General features: G+C 43.5%; 1 protein-coding gene across 1 annotated transcript in view; it reads left to right on the top strand.

Annotated features, from left to right (window-relative positions):
* The window catches only part of LOC140734664 (aldo-keto reductase family 1 member B1-like), a 28,783-nt gene extending 22,707 nt beyond the window's left edge, over window positions 1-6,076 (top strand). The window contains exon 10 of the mRNA XM_073058921.1: window positions 5,857-6,076. Coding sequence (XP_072915022.1) covers window positions 5,857-5,887 — 31 coding nt within the window. The 3' untranslated portion in view covers window positions 5,888-6,076. The remainder of the gene's footprint in view (window positions 1-5,856) is intronic.
* The last annotated feature ends 12,635 nt before the right edge of the window (window positions 6,077-18,711 follow it).

The following is an 18,711-nucleotide window of genomic DNA, read 5'->3' on the forward strand; positions in this document are numbered from 1 at the left end:
CATATATACTACAAGGCATTTGATTAAGGTACCCCATGCAAGGTTTATTGAGAAAGTAAGGAGGCATGGGATCCAAGGGGATATTACTTTGTGGATCCAGAACTGGCTTGCCCATGGAAGGCAAAGAGCGGTTGTAGATAGGTCATATTCTGCATGGAGGCTGGTGACCAGTGGAGTGCCTCAGGGATCTGTTCTGGGACCCTTACTCTTCGTGATTATTTATAAATGACCTGGATGAGGAAATGGAGGGATTGGTTAGTAAGTTTGCTTATGACACAAAAGTTGGAGGTGTTGAGAATAGTGTGGAGGGCTGTCACAGGTTACAACGGGACATTGATAGGATGCAAGACTGGGCTGATGGAGTGGCAGATGTTCAACTCAGATAATGTGAAATGGTTCATTTTGGTAGGTCAAATATGATGGCAGAATATAGCATTCATGGTAAGACTCTTGGCAGTGTGGAGGATCAGAGGGATCTTGGGGTCCGAGTCCATACAAAGCTCAACGCTGCTGCGCAGGTTGACTCTGTGGTTAAGAAGATGTATGGTGTATTGGCCTTCATCAATCATGGAATTGAATTTAGGAGCCAAGAGGTAATGTTGCAGCTCTATAGGACCCTGGTCAGACTCCACTTGGAGTACTGTGCTCAGTTCTGGTTGCCTCACTTCTGGAAGGATGTGGAAGCCTTAGAAAGGGTGCAGAGGAGATTTACAAGGATGTCACCTGAATTGGGGAGCATACCTTATGAGAATAGGTTGAGTAAACTCGGCCTTTTCTCCTCGGAGCAACGGAGGATGAGAGGTGACCTGATAGAGGTGTATAAGATGATGAGAGGCATTGATCGTGTGGATAGTCAGAGGCTTTTTCCCCAGGGCTGAAATGGTTGCCACAAGAGGACACAGGTCTAAGGTCATGGGGAGTAGGTACAGAGGAGATGTCAGGGGTAAGTTTCTTACGCAGAGAGTGGTGAATGGATGTAATGGATTGCTGGCAATGGTGGTGGAGGTGGATACAATAGGGTCTTATAAGAGGCTTTTAGATAGGTACATGGAGCTTAGTAAAATAGAGGGCTATAGGTAAGCCCAGTAATTTCTAAGGAAGTTGTGTTTGGCACAACTTCGTGGGCCGAAGGGCCTGTATTGTGCTGTAGCTTTTCTATGTTCTGTTGCACCCATAAATTGGCTTGTAACCTAGAAAGATATTGAGTTAGAAGATGTTACTGTGTTAGAGGCTGTCCAGTTTCTGACCTGTATTTGCAGCAATACCTTCTAATGTTCTTGTCCAGTTAAGTTCTGGGCCTCGGGACTATAGAGAGGAAAGGCTATTGATCAGTGAAAATTGCAGAAGTTTAGGTCCCAAAGACTTGTGATTGCATAATTAGTTGTGAAAACACATCTTTTGTCTAAGTTGGGTCTCCAGCTGGTGGTATGGATATTGGGGATTTTTGCTTGACTAGATGTCGAAGTACAAGAAGGTTTTTAGAAGATAATAGCTCTATCTGAAGTGCAATTGATACCAGATTTGCCAGTCTGTAATTGCTTAGCTTAGTCTTGCTGATCTTGCAAGAAGTAAGATTTCTTCTCTGCCCCCCTTAGCAGCCTGGGATAGATTCCAACAAGCCCGAAAGATTTAGCCACCTTTAATTCAACCAAGATGTACCTCTTTGCCTTCTCCAACCACAATGTCCATCTGTACTAAGATTACTTCTGATCTGTATTAATTGAAACATCCCTTGTATCTTCTGATTCCAAACACATCTTGTCCCTACTCTTCCCTGATTATCCTCTTGCCTTTAGGATATAAATATTTTTCTTCAATTTTCCCCATTTGACGCTCTGTCTCTCAGGTCCTTAGTTCTTTTAGTATACTTTGTATATTTTCATAATTTTGAAGAGGTTCTCCAGTTTCAGCTCTCGATAGCTGCCAAGCTTAAACCTTATTCCAATAATGCTCTTTGGAGAGAAAATTTTACCTTGGCCAAAAGGTGTCTCTGAGCTGGCCAAATTGATTTAGTTAGGGCCATTTGAGGAATGACACTAAATGTCATTATTGCCAACAATGTATCCTAGGAATGAATAAATCAAGACAATTTCCAGCCCAGCCACCCAGGGCCTCACCAGTGAGAGGGTGGAATGAAGAAAACAAGTTCAAATTGATGATCATATGTCCAACCAAACAAAACAATGTTCCTTGGGACCGCAGGACACCCACACAGCACATAAACCAAAATATTGTACTATAAATAAGTTTAAAATATAATTCAAATGCCGGTAGTGAATGCAGCAAAAGTAAGTTGCCGGATGTCTGAGTGATGCCACCTTGGTGGTGGCAGGGTATTCATTAGACTTAGCCTGATGGAAGAAACTCCCAGTCTGGCAGTCCTAGTCCTGATGCTTCTGTACCTCTTCCAAAGGGTACTGAGTCCAGAGATTGTTGGATGGGTGATAGGGATGAATCCTCAATGCTTTGGGGCCCTTTGTCAGCAACACTACTGGTAAATGTCGCAAATGGGGGTGAAAGAGACTCTGATCCTCTTTGAGGCAGAGTGGTGGTCACTATGGAAAAGGTAGCAAGGCAAAGGTTAATTAATCTCCAAGCAAGGGTAGATTGCAGACATCCCAAGCAAGAAATGTCTTTAAAAAACAGCTTCTATTTGCCCAGCAGGGGAGTTGGAACTAAAGGAATATTTCAATGGAGCTTCAGTTAAGCCATTCTTTATTAATGTGGGTGACCTTGACTCTCACTACCTGATGCTTCATTGTCCTGTCCAATTTTGCCTCCGTCCTAGATCAACAAGTTGAAAAAGCTGTCATTTAACTAAAATGAGTCTTTTAGAGCAGTGAGTGTTGCTTTTGAGGTTCCAAATCTTCAAAGGGAGAAACTTCTGTTTCTCAAGTTATTGATAATTGCAGTTTTAGGATTTAAAAACAAGGGAACTGTTGTCAAAAGCTCGGTTCCTCCTCCTGTCCAATAATTGTGTACAAATTACATTTTCAACTACATTGAAGCTGCTTATTCAAGTGTAAGTACCTCTAACATCACCATATAACTTCTGATACTAGATTCTTGTACATTTTGGCCTTTCTATATCTGAATTATCTTTTGAATTCAAACTGCAATTTTCCTGATTCTGATTGAGCCTTATGGATTTAATCTGATAATAACATGCAGTTGCTTGATCTTTTCAAGGATTTCAGGCTCCCTGGTCCCCATCATATTTTTACTATGTATGTCTAGTCCATATACACCTCTATCCCCAACCAGGAAGGCCTCAAAGCTCTCAGTTTTTTTTTCTTGACATCAGACCCAACCAGTTCCCCTCCACCATTCAACTCTGCCTAGTGGAAATTTTCCTTCTAAATAATTTCTCCTTTGGGTCCTCCCACTTCCTTGAAATAAAAGGGATAGCCAATGGCACTCGTGTCCTAGCTATGTTGTCTGTTGACTACATGGAACAGTCTGTGTTGCAAGCCTAGACTGGTGACTGTCCTGTACTTTTCCTATGCTGCATCAACGACTGCATTTGTGCTGCTTTCTGCACCAGTGCTGAACTCATCGATTTCATCCACTTAGCATCCAACTTCTATCCGGCCCTCAAATTCACCTAGTCAATCTTCGACATTTCCCTTCCTGTTCTCTACAGTGACAGGTTATCCACCGATGTCTATTATAAACCAACAAATTCTTACAGCTGCCTGGACCATACCTCTGCCCACCCTGCTACTTGTAAAAACGCCATCCCCCTTCTCTCAATTCCTCCATCTCCCCCACATCTGCTTTCAGGATGTGGCTTTTCATTCTAAAATGAAGGTTATGTCCCTTTTCAAAAAATAAACGCATCCCTTCCTCCATCAACGCTCACCTCAACTGCATCTCTTCCATCTCACACACATCAGCTCTAATCCCATCCTCATGCTGCACTACCAGGGATAGCATTCCTCTTGTACTCACATACCACCCCACCAATCTCCATGCCCAGCACATAATTCTCTGAAACCACCCCCACCTCCAACTGGATCCCACCACTAAAAATATCTCCTCCCAACCCCCCCACCCCCACTTTCTGCTTTCTGCGGGCATTGCTCCCTGTGCAACTCCCTTGTCCCCTTGTCCATTCGTCCCTCCCCACTGATCTCCCTCCTGGCACTTAGCCTTGCAAGCAGAACAAGTGAGCAAATGCTTCACCTGCCCCTACACCACCTCCCTCACTACCATTCAGGGCCCTAAACAATACTTCCAGGTGAGGTGGCACTTCACCTCTGAGACTGTTTGGGTCATATACTGTGTTTGGTGCTCCTGGAGTGGCCTCTTGTACATCAGTGAGACCTGATGTAGATTGGGAGATCGCTTCACTGAGCACCTATGCTCCATCTGCCACAACAATTGGGATCTCCCAGTGGCCACCTGTTTTAATTCCACTTCCCATTCCCATTACAATATGTCCATCCATGGCCTCCTCCACTGTCAGGATAAGGCCAGATTTGGGTTGAAAGAACAACTCCTTGTATTCATTTGGGTAGCCTCCAACCTGATGGCATGGACGTAGATTTCTCAAACTTCCAGTAATGCCTCTACCCGCTCCTTCACCATTTCCCATTGCACCTCTCATGTTATCTCCTTACCTGTGCATCACCTCCCTCTGGAGCTCTTCTTTCCTCCCCCCTCCCCCCCGCTTCTTCCATGGCCTTCTGTCTCTTTCACCAATGAACTTCCCAGCTCTTTGCATCATCCCTCCCCCTCCAAGTTTCACCGGTTGCCTGGTGTTTCTCTCCCTCCCCCCCCCCCCCCCCCCCACCTTTCAAATCTACTTCTCAGCTTTTTTTTTCCTCCAGTCCTGCCAAAGGATTTCAGGCCAAAACGTGACTGTACTTTTATCCATAGATGCTGGCTGGCCTGCTGAGTTCCTCCAGCATTTTGTGTGTGGCTTGGATTTTCAGCGTCTGCAGACTTTCTCTAGCTTGTGACATGCAGTTGCTTGTCCATTTCATAATTTTTGCCTTTCACCTGCCACTTTAGCAAAAAATCTTTCTTTCAGCCAAGCAGCTGAAGCAAAGTCAATGGAAAATGTGCAGAAGTGCAAGCTCATTGTAGAGAAAGAAGTCTCTGACTGAATTGCAGAGGATTTTCATATCCTTCTCAAGCCCAAATTGTACACTTCCAGTCCCTTAAATGCTTCTGACTCAAATTTAACTAAAAATATACTTGGAAAATAGCAAAAGTTTGATTTTTTTTTAAATTAAGGAAATATGGGACTCTAAGCTGTTACCTTGAAATCTGCAAAAAAATCAGCTTTTAACATTGCTTTTTATCAAAAGGAATTGCAATTATGAAAGTATACTGTACATGTTAATGGTTGTTAATTACATTTGAAATACAAGAGTATCAATCATTTGGAACAGTGCACATGTGAATTACCTTGGATTTTTTCGGTTTGGTTGGAGGAAGGGTGGGGCATTGGCCAGTGGGGCGTGCAGTGTATCAAATAAGGGCCTGGCTTACAGTCAATAACTTGTAGACTTGCTACCCAGAGAAGTGAAGCCACAGTATGAGCCCATCCACATCTATATCTGCCCCCTTCTGTCACTGGCCTACCAGGCTTCTCTAAAGAATTGCTTCTGCTGCTTCCCAACACCCACAAGCCTGTTCCCTGCACCTGAGGGCTAGATTTCTGGTTGGGAGGTGTTGGAGCTGGAGTTGGCTCTGAGGCATTGGAGTTGCAGTAAAGGTCTGTGCAGAACACTAATCTGAATAATGTTGTTTATGGCTAAAGTATAAAATTGCAGGCAAGTCACCTTGGCATGTGTAGGTTTTTATATGCCCGCCCTTAAACTTCTTCTAACTTTTTCTTTGTTTTAGGTGTGTTAGCCACAAGGACTATCCTTTTTGAGATTACAAACTAACTGCTTCAAATGGAACAAGCTGTCTGAAAAGTTATGGCTGTCCTATCTGTAGATTTGAACTGCAGAATTAATGTGATATTTTGAAGAACAGGTTTTTTAACTGCATGGTGATGTGGTTTAGCAGTGTAACTTTCTGATTGTATCAATGATGTGAATAAACATTTCACTCTTGCTGAGATTGCCTCCATTTTCTTACTGTGCAAATCCAGAATCAGTTTTCTGTTCCTGGCTCCAGTTTAGAAAATTTGCCTTTACCTAATTACTAACAGTCAGATTGCAGGAAAAATATTTTCACAGGATTTAAGAAAACAATTTACAGTAGACAAGTTTATAATTCTGAAGTCCAAATCTTCAGTTTCATCTCGCAATATGATAGTTCTGTTTAGTGTTACATTTTAAAGGTTGTAATAATCCCAGAATAACTTAATGTAACTGCTTATTGGGTTTCATTCAGAGCTGGTTTCATTCAGTCAGAGAGCTTGAAACAGCCAAGTTGTTCACTGAAAGGAATATAACAGAGTGACGTATCAGCACTACCTTTGAATGTGTGCAACTTAGCAATTGAAAGTATCAAAAATTCCAGTAATAGATTATGCTTTTTGTCCATTGACAGTTTTCACTCAAAACATTTGTTAGGAGTTTCTCCCATTCCATAAATTCAGGAAATGCTGTACATGAGTTCTGTAACGAGCTAACATTACGTTGATGCACTACCACACTGATAATCCTGAGGCCTGTCCTGATATTAGTAAATAAAACTGCACCAAACTGAAATTGAATAAAGCAAAGAAACATCATGATATTACTGCAGATTGTAACCACTGGATTTTCCAAAGGGCTGTAGAATTTAAATTCTAATTTCCTGTTTGGAAGGAAATCTGATGACCTTCCACAGGGTTGGCTGATGTCTGAACAATGTAGATGACAGTTAATAACCTGTGAAATGGTCCATCTGAAAGCTGGAAAGACAAAGCCACAGTCAGCACAGTCAACTTCGTAAGCACCTGTCCTACATGAGGGAGCAAGTTTAATGTGGAGGAGTAACTGGGTACAATCTCTAGAAGGCTGTCTCATGAACAAAGTAACAATTCCAGACCAAACGCTAATTCAATGAAGGATGCTCAACTGTTGTGGCCAGGCTTGAACGCTGTCACCTCTTAAAGTAAGATGAAGTGACATAGGTGACAATAGGGCTTGGCTTCTGTGTTGGGACTGCTTTTTTTATATTGTGTCTCAATAACTTGGTAATGGAATTCATGGCTTTGTCCTCAAGTTTGTGGACAATACAAGTATGGGTGGAGGGGCAGGTAGATTTGAGAAAGTAGAGAAAAGAGAATAGGTAAAAAAGTGGCAGGGGGAATAGAGTTGGAAAGTATACGGTTGTGCACTGTGGTAGAAGAAATAAAAGGGTTAACTATTCTCTAAATGGAGAGAGAGTTCAAAAATCTGAGGTGCAAAGGGGCTTGGGTGTCTTCACACAAGATTCACTGAAGGTTGAATTGCAGGTTCATTCCATAGAACCATAGAACATTACAGCACAGAAACAGACCTTCTGGCCCTTCTTGGCTGTGCCAAACCATTTTTCTGCCTAGTCCCACTGACCTGCACGTGGGCCATATTCCTCCAAACCCCTCTCATCCATATACCTGTGCAACTTTTTCTTTAATGTCAAAAGCATTCACCACTTCATCTGGCAGCTCATTCCACACTCCCACCATTCTCATTCCAGTCTCTGCGTGAAGATGCCCCCCCCATGTTCCCTTTAAACTCTTCCCCCTTCACCCTTAACCCATGTCCTCTGGGTTTTTTTTCTCCCCTAGCCTCAGTGGAAAAAGCCTGCTTGCATTCACTCTATCTATACACATCATAATTTTATACACCTCTATCAAATCACCCCTCATTCTCCTACGCTCCAGGGAATAAAGTCCTAACCTATTCAACTTTTCTCTAACTCAGTTTCTCAAGTCCTGGCAATGTCCTTGTAAAGCACCTCTGCACTCTTTCAACCTTATTAATATCCTTCCTGTAATTAGGTGACCAAAACTACACACAATACTCCAAATTTGGTCTCACCAACGTCTTATACAACCTCACCATTACATTCCAACTCTTATACTCAATACTTTGATTTATAAAGGCCAATGTACCAAAAGCTCTCTTTACAACCCTATCTACTTGTGACGCCACTTTTAGGGAATTATGTATCTGTACTCCCAGATCCCTCTGTTCTACTGCACTCTCAGTGTCCTACCATTTATCTTGTATGTTCTACCTTGGTTAGACCTTCCGATGTGCAATACCTCACACTTGTCCGCATTAAACTCCACCTGCCATTTTTCAGCCCATTCCTCCAACCGGTCCAAGTCCCTCTGCAAGCTTTGAAAACCTTCCTCACTATCCGCTACACCTCCAATTTTTGTATCATCAGCAAATTTGCTGATCCAATTTGCAACATTATCATCCAGATCATTGATATAGATGACAAATAACAATGGACCCAGCACTGATCCCTGTGGCACACCACTAGTCTCAGGCCTTCACTCAGAGTAGCAATCCTCCACTACCACTCTCTGGCTTCTTCCATTGAGCCAATGTCTAATCCAATTTACTACTTCTCCATGTATACCTAGTGACCGAATCTTCCTAACCAACCTCCCATGCGGGACCTTGTCAAAGGCCTTACTGAAGTCCATGTATACAACATTCACTGCCTTCCCTTCATCCACTTTCCTGGTAACTTCCTCGAATAACTCTAATAGATTGGTTAAACATGACCTACCACACACAAAGCCATGCTGACTTTTTCTAATAAGTCCCTGTCTATCCAAATACTTGTAGATCCTATCTCTTAGTATTCCTTCCAATAATTTACCTACTACAGATGTCAAACTTACCGGCCTATAATTTCCTGGCTTACTTATTGAGCCTTTTTTAAACAACGGAACTACATGAGCTATCCTCCAATCCTCCAGCACCTGACCCGTGGATATCAACATTTTAAATATTTCTGCCAGGGCCCTGCAATTTCAACACTAGTCTTTTTCAAGGTCCGAGGGAATACCCTGTCAGGTCCTGGGGATTTATCTACTCTGATTTGCCTCAAGACAGCAAGCACCTCCTCCTCTTTAAGCTGTATAAATTCCATGACCTCCCTACTTGTTTGCCTTATTTCCATAGACTCCATTCCAGTTTCCTTAGTAAATACAGATGCAAAAAACCCATTTAATATCTCTCCCATTTCTTTTGGTTCCATACATAGCCGACCACTCTGATCTTCAAGAGGACCAATTTTATCCCTTACTATCTTTTTGCTCTTAACATACCTGTAGAAGCTCTTAGGATTATCCTTCACCCTGACTGCCAAAGCAACCTCATGTCTTCTTTTAGCCCTCCTGATTTTTTTCTTAAGTAATTTCTTACTCTTTTTATACTCCTCAAGCATCTTATTTCCTCCCTGTTGCCTATACATATTATACATCTCTCTCTTCTTTATCAGAGTTCCAATATCCGTCGAGAACCAAGGTTCCTTATTCATTTTGCCTTTAACCCTGACAGGAACATACAAACTCTGCACTCTCAAAATTTCTCCTTTGAAGGCCTCCCACTTACCAATCACATCCTTGCCAGAGAACAACCTGTCCCAATCTACGCTTTTTAGATCCTTTCTCATTTCTTCAAATTTGGCCTTTTTCCAGTTTAGAACTTCAACCCGAGGACCAGATCTATCTTTATCCATGATCAAGTTGAAACTAATGATGTTATGATCACTGGAACCAAAGTGTTCCCCTACACGCACTTCCGTCACCTGCCCTAACTCATTTCCTAATAGGAGATCTAATATTGCATCCTCCCTAGTTGGTACATCCATATATTGATTTAGAAAACTTTCCTGAACTCATTTCACAAACTCTAACCCATCTAGACCTTTAACAGTATGGGAGACCCAATCAATGTGTGGAAAATTAAAATCCCCTACTATTACAACTTTCTGTCTTCTGCAGTTGTCTGTTATCTCTCTGCAGATTTGCTCCTCCAATTCTTGCTGACTATTAGATGGTCTATAATACAACCCTATTAATGTGGTCATACCTTTCCTGTTTCTCAGCTCCACCCATTTGGCCTCGGTATTCAAGCCCTCTAATCTGTCCTGCCGAAGTACTGCTGTAATATTTTCCCTGACTAGCAAAGTCACCCCCCCCCCCCACCCTTCATCCCTCTGCCTCTATCATGTCTGAAACATTGGAACCCTGGAACATTGAGCTGCCAGTCCTGCCCCATGTTCAGCCACATGTTCATCTGCCAGAGCATCCTTCTCTTACCCTCACTGGCATGTGGTACAGGCAGCAATCTGAAGATTACTGCCCTCAAGGTCCTGTTTTTCAACTTCCTACCAAGCTCTCTGTACTCACTCTTCAGGACCTCCTGACTTTCTACCTATGTCATTGGTACCGATGTGTACCACGACATCTGGCTGATCACCCTCCCATTTCAGAATGCTGTGCATGCAATCAGAGACATCCCTGACCCTGGCACCCGGGAGGCAACAAACCATCCTGGAGTCTCTGTCATGACCCCAGAATCTCCTGTCTGTGCCTCTAACTATCGAGTCCCCTATCACTACTGCTCTCCTCTTCTTCCACCCTCCCTTCTGCACTGCAGAACCAGACTCAGTGCCAGAGATCCAGCTGCCGCAGCTTGTCCCAGGTAAGCCTTCCCCCCCAACAGTATCCAAATTGGTATACCTGTTCTGGAGGGGAATGGCCACAGGGGAACCCTGCACCACCTGCCCTTTTCCCTTCCCTCGCCTGAAGGTAACCCAGTTACCTGTGCCCTTTTCCTTAGGTGTAACTACCTCCTGGACGCTACTATCTATAAACTGCTCAGTCTCCCGAATGATCTGGAGGTCATCCAGCTCCTGCTCCAGTTCCCTAACGCGGTTTGTCAGGTGCTACAGCTGGATGCACTTCTTGCAGGTATCATTGTCAGGGACACCGCAGGTCTCCCTGACTTCCCACATCCTGCAAGAGGAGCATTCCAACATCCTGCCTGGCATATTCTCTAGTCTGAACAAAAAAAAACAGAAACTTACCGGAACCTACCCTCGCCTCTGCCTGTTTCTCGCCAAAGCCTGTTGAGCCAAAGCTGTCCCACTCCAACGATGGCCGCCGTATATGGTGGTCTTTCTTTTAAACCTTGGTGTGCTACGTCACGAGCCTGTGCAGTCTAACCTCTTTTCCCCGATCTGTTAAAGAAAAACTACCTTCTCTCCGCGATGCTTCAGTCTTCCACTCTCAGCCTCTTGCTTCAATTCAGCAGTGAGAACGGCAAATATGTTAGGATTCATTTTGAGGACTAGAATATAAAAGCAAGGATGTAATTTTGAGACTTCAAGTGAGGCCTCACAAGTGCAAGACTGAGTATTGAGCGGTTTTGGGCCTTTATCTAAGAAAGGATGTGCTAATATTGGAGAGGGTTCCAAGGAGGTTAATAAAAATTATTCTGGGATTGAAAAGTTTGTGATACGAGGAGCATTTGATGACTCTGGGCCTGTACTCATTGGAATTCAGAAGAATGATGGATTACATAATTCAAACCTATTGCGTGTTGGAAGACCTAGATGTGGAAAGGATGTTTCCTGTGGTGGGGATGTCTTAAGACCACAGGATTCAGCCTCAAACTAGGGATGTATCCTTTTAGAATGGAGATGAGGAATTTCTTTAACCAGAGAGTGGTGCACCTGGAATTTGTTGCCACAGGTGACTGTGGAGGCCAAGTCATTGGGTAGATTTAAGGCAGAGGTTGATAGATACTTGAATAGTCAGGGCATGAAAGAATACAGAGAGAACATAGGATATGGGGGCTGAAGGAAGGTGGATTACTCATGATGAAATGCTGGAGCAAACTTGATGGGCCAAATAACTTAATTCTGCACCAATATCTTATGGTCTTATGTCTAGTGGAGCGGTGTCACAGCAACAACCTGGCACTCAGTGTCAGTAAGACGAAAGAGCTGATTGTGGACTTCAGGAAGGGTAAGACAAAGGAACACATACCAATCCTGATAGAGGGATCAGAAATGGAGAGAGTGAGCAGTTTCAAGTTCCTGGGTATCAAGACCTCTGAGGACCTAACCTGGTCCCAACATATTGACGCAGTTGTAAAGAAGGCAAGACAGCGACTATACTTCATTAGGAGTTTGAAGAGATTTGGTACGTCAATAAATACACTCAGAAACTTCTATAGGTGTACCATGGAGAGCATACAGGCTGCATCACTGTCTCATATTGGGGGGGTTAGGGGAGCTACTGCAAATGTCTAAAAGTAGCTGCAGAGGGTTGTAAATGTAGTTGGCTCCATTTTGGGCACTAGCCTACAAAATACCCAGGACATCTTCAAGGAGTGGTGTCTCAAAAAGCCAATGTCCATTATTAAGGACCTCCAGCACCCAGGGCATGCCTTTTTCTCACTGTTACCATCAGGTAGTAGATACAGAAGCCTGAAGGCACACACTCAGTGATTCAAGAACAGCTTCTTCCCCTCTGCCATCCGATTCCTAAAGGGAGATTGAACCCCTGAACACTATCTCACTTTTTAAAATATATTATTTCTGGATTTTGCACAATTTTAATCTATTCAGTATATGTATACTGTTATTTATTTATTTTCCTCTTCTATATTATGTATTGCATTGAACTGCTGCTGCTACTAAGTTAACAAATTTCACGACACATGCCAGTGATAATAAACCTGATTCTGATTCTGCTTTGTGATGGCTGCAATTACCAGCCGCACCATCAACTGGGCATATTAAAGTGTCCTGTAGCCGACCATCCTCCTGATAATCTGGTAAACAACTGAGCTGTTGCATTCCACCGGCCTGAGTAGATGGGGCTGGATAATTGGCTCGTGCCATTCTGCTGCAGCCAGAGGGGTGTCCTCTGGAGCTGCTTCATTTATGCCGTATCTTTAAGGAGAGGAATGTTTTCTCTCCCCTGCAATTTACTATGGACTGGCCAGCACCGAATATAAACCCGCAGTCAGGAGATGAGTGGTACCTCTTGGTTTGAGGAATATTTTACTATGTTGTTGTAACCAAGTTCTGTTTAGCTGGTTTAAGTTTGGACTCTATTATGGATCAATTATGTCAATTATGGATAACTCTGAACATCCTCTACATAGCACCATCCAGAGACAGAGAAGCAGTTTCAGCGACAGGTTACTATCGATGCAATGCTCCTCAGACAGGATGAAGAGGTCAATACTCCCCAATGCTATTAGGCTTTACAATTCTACTGCCAGGACTTAAGAACTTTTTAAAAGCTATTAATGCTTTTTGAGATAGTGATTTAGATGCATATCATATTTTTTACTGAGTTAAGTATTGTATGTAATTAGTTTTGCTACAACAAGTGTATGGGACATTGGAAAAAAAGTTGAATTTCCCCATGGGGATGAATAAAGTATCTATCTATCTATCTAGAACAGTTCTGTTGAGTTTGTAAACTTTTTGTGTAATAAAACCCCTATTTTTTTCACCTTTACCTGCTCTCCTGGTTTTTTGCTCACCCTGGTCCTTCACATGCTTCAATGACTACCCTTCAGTAGCACTTACATCCATAGTGAAGTGCTTTGAGAGGTTTGTGATGAAATATACCAACTCCTGCCTGAGATGTGACTTGGATCCCCATTCAATTTGTTTACTAGAGCAGCAGGTCCCCAGCAAATGCCATCTCATTGGCTCTTCACTCAAGAGATCTGGGGAACCAAGATACGTACATCAGGATGCTCTTTAACGACTACAGCTCAGCATTCAATAGCATCTCCCATCAAAACTAATCAGTAAGCTTCAAGACCTTGGCCTCAATAGCTCCCTGTGCAATTGGATCCTCTACTTCCTTACTTACAGACCCCAGTCAGTTTGGATTGGTAACATTCTCTCCAGAATCTCCATCAGTATAGGTCCACCAAAATGCTGTGTGCTTAGTCCCCTGTTCTATTTGCTTTATACTTATGACTGTGTGGCTAAGCTATATTCAAGTTTATTGACGACACCACAGTCGTTGGCAGAATCAAAGGTGGTGACAAATCAGCATATAGGAGGGAGATTGAAAACCTGGCTGAGCGGGGCCACAGCAACAACCTATTACTCAATATAGTGAGACCGAGGAGCTGATCATTGACTTCAGAAGGAGGAAACCAGAGGCCCATGAGCCAGACATCGGAAGATCAGAGGTGGAGAGGGTCAACAACTTTAAATTCCTCAGTGTTACTATTTCGGAGGACCTGCTCTGGGCCCAGCACAATGTGCAATTATGAAGAAGGCGAGGCAGTGCCTCTAGGCAACCATCCACGAAAACAGAGGAGTGCCCCAAAGAATGAACAACAGTTAAATGTTAGAACCCCAAAAGTACCCCCCCCCCCAGCTTTCCCCTCCCACGCATAAGCGGCAGCGAGCAACAACTCCCCCTCCCCACACCGGCAAAAAAAAGCATTGGCACTGCCACCGAGCACTCAAATGTGAGCAAAGTGACAGCAAAGACACAGACTTGCAGTTACCCCAAAGACTTTGCATTGCACCCGGTATTTGACATACTGCAGGTTCTCTCTCTCCCGAATAAGAGAGGAAGAGATGTCTCCATTTTCCCAGCGAGCGGGAAGACATAACAAACAATTCGCTGGTTTACGATGTTAAAAGTCCATTACATCGCTTTTTCCTGATGTTTGTTTGGAACAATAACCAAACCTTTTGACTATGTCTGAATACTTCTATGCATTCAGTTTCTGCCACATGATTGACTGATAAAATATTTGCTTTAAGAAGCAGGTGTACCTAATAAAGTGGCCACTGAGTGTATATCACATTATTCAGTTTATCACATTATCATTGAGATTTTTGACATAAATAACCCAGCACTGATCTCTGCCACACACCACTCGTCATGGGCCTCCAGTAAGAGAGAGGCAGCCATCTACTACAACTCTCTGGCTTCACCCATGAAGATAATGTTGAGTCCAATTTATTACCTCATCCTGAATGCCAAAATTCTCAACCAGGCTCCCATGGGGAACCTCCTCAAAGGGCTTGCTAAAGTCCATGTAGACGATTTCCATTATCAACTTTCCTGATAATTCAGTTAGTCAATTCATCCGTAATAATCCATGGGCAATGTTTCTAGTTAATCCACATTTCTCCAAGTGACCGTGCATCCTGTCCTCAATAATTTTTCTAGAATTTTTCCCACCACTGATGTTAAACTGACTGATCTGCTGTTATCCCTACACAATTTTATTTGAACAAGGCTCCTCCTTCCCTTTCTCCTATGGTCCACTCTCCTCTCCTATTAGATTAATTTATTTCCAGCCCACTTGGCTTCACCTATCACCTCCTGGCTATCCCTCTTCTCCTCCTCCCACTCCTCCCTCCTTTTTATTTTGGCATCTTCCTCCTTCATTTCCAGTCCTGATGAAGAGTCTCAGTTCAAAATGTTGACTGATTTTTCATTTCCATGGAGGCTGCCTGACCTGCCGAGTTCCCGAGTGTATGTTGTTTGGCGTATGATGTTTGTAACTGTCCAGTCCTTAGCACCAGCCCTGTTTCTATTGTTCTCATTTGAATATCATTTGGTATCCTGGTTGAATATCATGGTCAGGATCTCTGCATTTCCATTCCTTAATTCCCTCAGCAACCAAGGATGTATCTGATCTAGAACCAGTAATTTATCCCCTTCAATACAACCAGCCTTTCAAGCATCTCTTCTTCATCAGCTTTGCTGATCTCCAACAGCACTATCTTCCTTGATAAAGATGGATATGAAGAACATCAAGGATCGATGGTCAACTTTATTCACCATACATGCATTAGGAGTTTGCTGTGGGGTGTTGGCATGACCTACAACAAAATTAACAACATTCAACAATTATAAAGTATGTAGCTTCCCTGCCCCCACCACCGGCTTGTGTGCAAACTTGGCTTGTTACCCAGCTCTACTGACAGCCACGTGAGAAGGCCACCTTTCATAAATAATATACATCTAGGGTCAGCATGATTTGGGATTCGACCAAACAGGAATGTCATTTCCTCGATTTGAGTGAACGCTATGTAAATTCTGCCCATACTCAATCATCGGTTGGCAAGAAATACAGATCATACACCGCATAAAATTATAAAGGAGGTATATTTACAAATTTTAGCTTTATTGAACAGTTAAAGGGAAAAAAGAAAAGAAATAAAAAGGTCCATTACACTTGAATCAGTCCAAACACTCATCCTGGAGTTGTCTTTTCACTCATGCGCTGGACCCACAATCCACGTGAAAGCACACACCACATTCTAAACTTCACTCGGAATCCAACTTGAACAAACGGGCTCTCTCAGGGTTATTGCCCTTCCTCCTTGGAGCCATCCATCTGGGCAGGGACGCTCCTTCCCATGGCATCCTCAACCATCTGCCCTCCTGTTCTCACTTCAGCTCCCCCCAGAAAAACACGCAAACCACACTGTCCGTCCCCAAAAGCTCTCTCCCGCTTCCACCATCCTGACTGGCTGACACAACCTTCCTCTTGTCTCTGGCTGAATACAAAACATTCTACCAGCAGGTCACACTGCTTTAGAAGAAGATAGCTACAGCATAGCAGTATAAAGCTTAACCAGAGCATTACAAGTATAAAGAACTACATAAAAGATAAAAATTAGAGGTTCAAGTACAGATATGGAACAAGCTTGCATGAATACTTAACTGCAAACAAGTATTTACAATGTAAACAGCATTATAAAAAGTGGTTTAAAGTAAGTACAATCCTGTAGCTCAGTGCAGTCACTGAGGTGATAGACAGAGTGGGGCAGGGTAACTAGAATGGTTGCTCAGATTAACTTGCTGGGTTAAGAAAGTTTTTAAGGTGGCGTGTAGTTTTATAAGTTGCTAAACCTCACCACCTCCGATCACCTGTTGAGGAATGGCTCATAGGCGTCCGGTTTCATCCTCCTGTAGTCAATAGTCAGCTCCTTGGTCTTGCTGACATTGAGTGAGAGGTTGTTGTTGTCTGATTTTCAATCTCCCTCCTATATGCTGATTCATCATCACCTTTGATACAGCCAATGCCAATGGTGTCGTCAGCAAATTTAAATGACCTTTAGAGCTGTGCTCAGCCTCGCAGTCTTAAGTATGAAGTGAGCAGAGCAGCGGGCTAAGCACCTTTCGTGATGGTGATTGTGGAGGAGATGTAGTAGCCAGTCTGAATGACTGGGGTCTGCAAGTGAGGAAATCGAGGATCCAGTTGCACAAGAAGGAATTGGGACCGAGGTCTTAGAGTTTATTGAGAGTTTTCTTTAGTGTTGAATGCAGAACTGTAGGCAACAAAGAGCATCCTATGTATGCGTCTTCAATGCCCAGATATTCCAAGGTTGAGTGAAGAGCCATGAAATGGTATCTGTTGTGATGATAGGCAAATTGGAGCAGATCCAAATCACTCCTCAGGCAGGAGTTGATGTGTTTCATCACCAACCTCTCAAAGCACTTCATCACCATGGATGTAGGTGCTACTGGATGATGGTCATTCAGGCTGATTACCATATTTTTCATGGGCCTGCTTGAAGCAGCTGGGTACCTCAGACTGCTGAAGCAATAAGTTAAACATCTCAGTGAACACTTCAGCCAGTTGATTAGCCCAGGTCTTCAATACTCAGCTAGGTACCCCATCCGCTTACCTTGCTCACCCATCAGCCTCAGAGACTCAAATCATAGGGTTGTTGGGGACATTTTATTTATTAATTTACTTACGGGATATGGGCATCACCAGCTAAGCCATCATTATTTGCCCATCCCTAGGTGCCCTTGAGAAGGTGGTGATGAGCTGCCTTCTTGAACCGCTGCAGTCCCTGAGTTGTAGGTTCACCCACAGTGCTGTTAGGGAGGGAATTCCATGATTTTGTCCCAGCGTCAGTGAAGGAATGGCGATATGTTTCCAAGTCAGGATGGTGAGCAACATGGAGGGGGATTTCCAAGTGGTGGTGTTCCCAGGTATCTGCTGTTCGTGTCCTTCTAGGTGGTAGTGGTTGTGGGTCTGGAAGGTGCTGCCTTAGGGACTTGGGTGTGTTGTTACACACTGCTACAACTGTCTGTCGATGGTGGAGGGATTGGATGCTTGTGGAAGGGTAACAATCAAGTGGGCTGCTCTCTACTGGATGGTGTCAAGCTTCTTGAGTGTTGATGGAGCTGCACTCAACCAAACGAGTGGCGAGTATTCCATTACACTCCAGACCTGAGCCTTGTAGACGGTGGACAGGCTTCGGGGAGTCAGGAGGTGAGTTACACATCGCAGGATTCCCAGCCTTTGACCTGCTCTGGTAGCCACAATGTTTATATGGATAGATCAGTTCAGTTTCCTGTCATTGGTAACCCCCAGGATGTTGATAGTATTCAGTGATGGTGATGGAACTGAATGTCAGGGACGATGGTTAGAGCCTCTCCTATTGGAGATAGTCATTGCCTGGCACTTGTGTGGCTCGAATGTTACTTGTCACGTCAGCCCAAGAATGGATATTGTCCAGGTCCTGCTGCATTTGGGTTTGAACTGCTTCACTATCTGAGGAGTCATGAATGGTGCAGAACATTGTGCAGTCATTTGCAAACATCCCCACTTCTGATCTTATGACAGAAGAAAGGTCATTGATAAAGCAGCTGAAGATGAGTGTCCTTGGACACTCCATCATACTGAGGAACTCCTGCAGTGATGTCCTGAGGATGAGATGATTGACCTCCAACCAACACAACCATCTTCCTTTGTGTCAGGTATGATACCAACCAGCGGAGGG

Source organism: Hemitrygon akajei, chromosome 10 (assembly GCF_048418815.1).
Source record: "Hemitrygon akajei chromosome 10, sHemAka1.3, whole genome shotgun sequence".
Classification (NCBI taxonomy): domain Eukaryota; kingdom Metazoa; phylum Chordata; class Chondrichthyes; order Myliobatiformes; family Dasyatidae; genus Hemitrygon; species Hemitrygon akajei.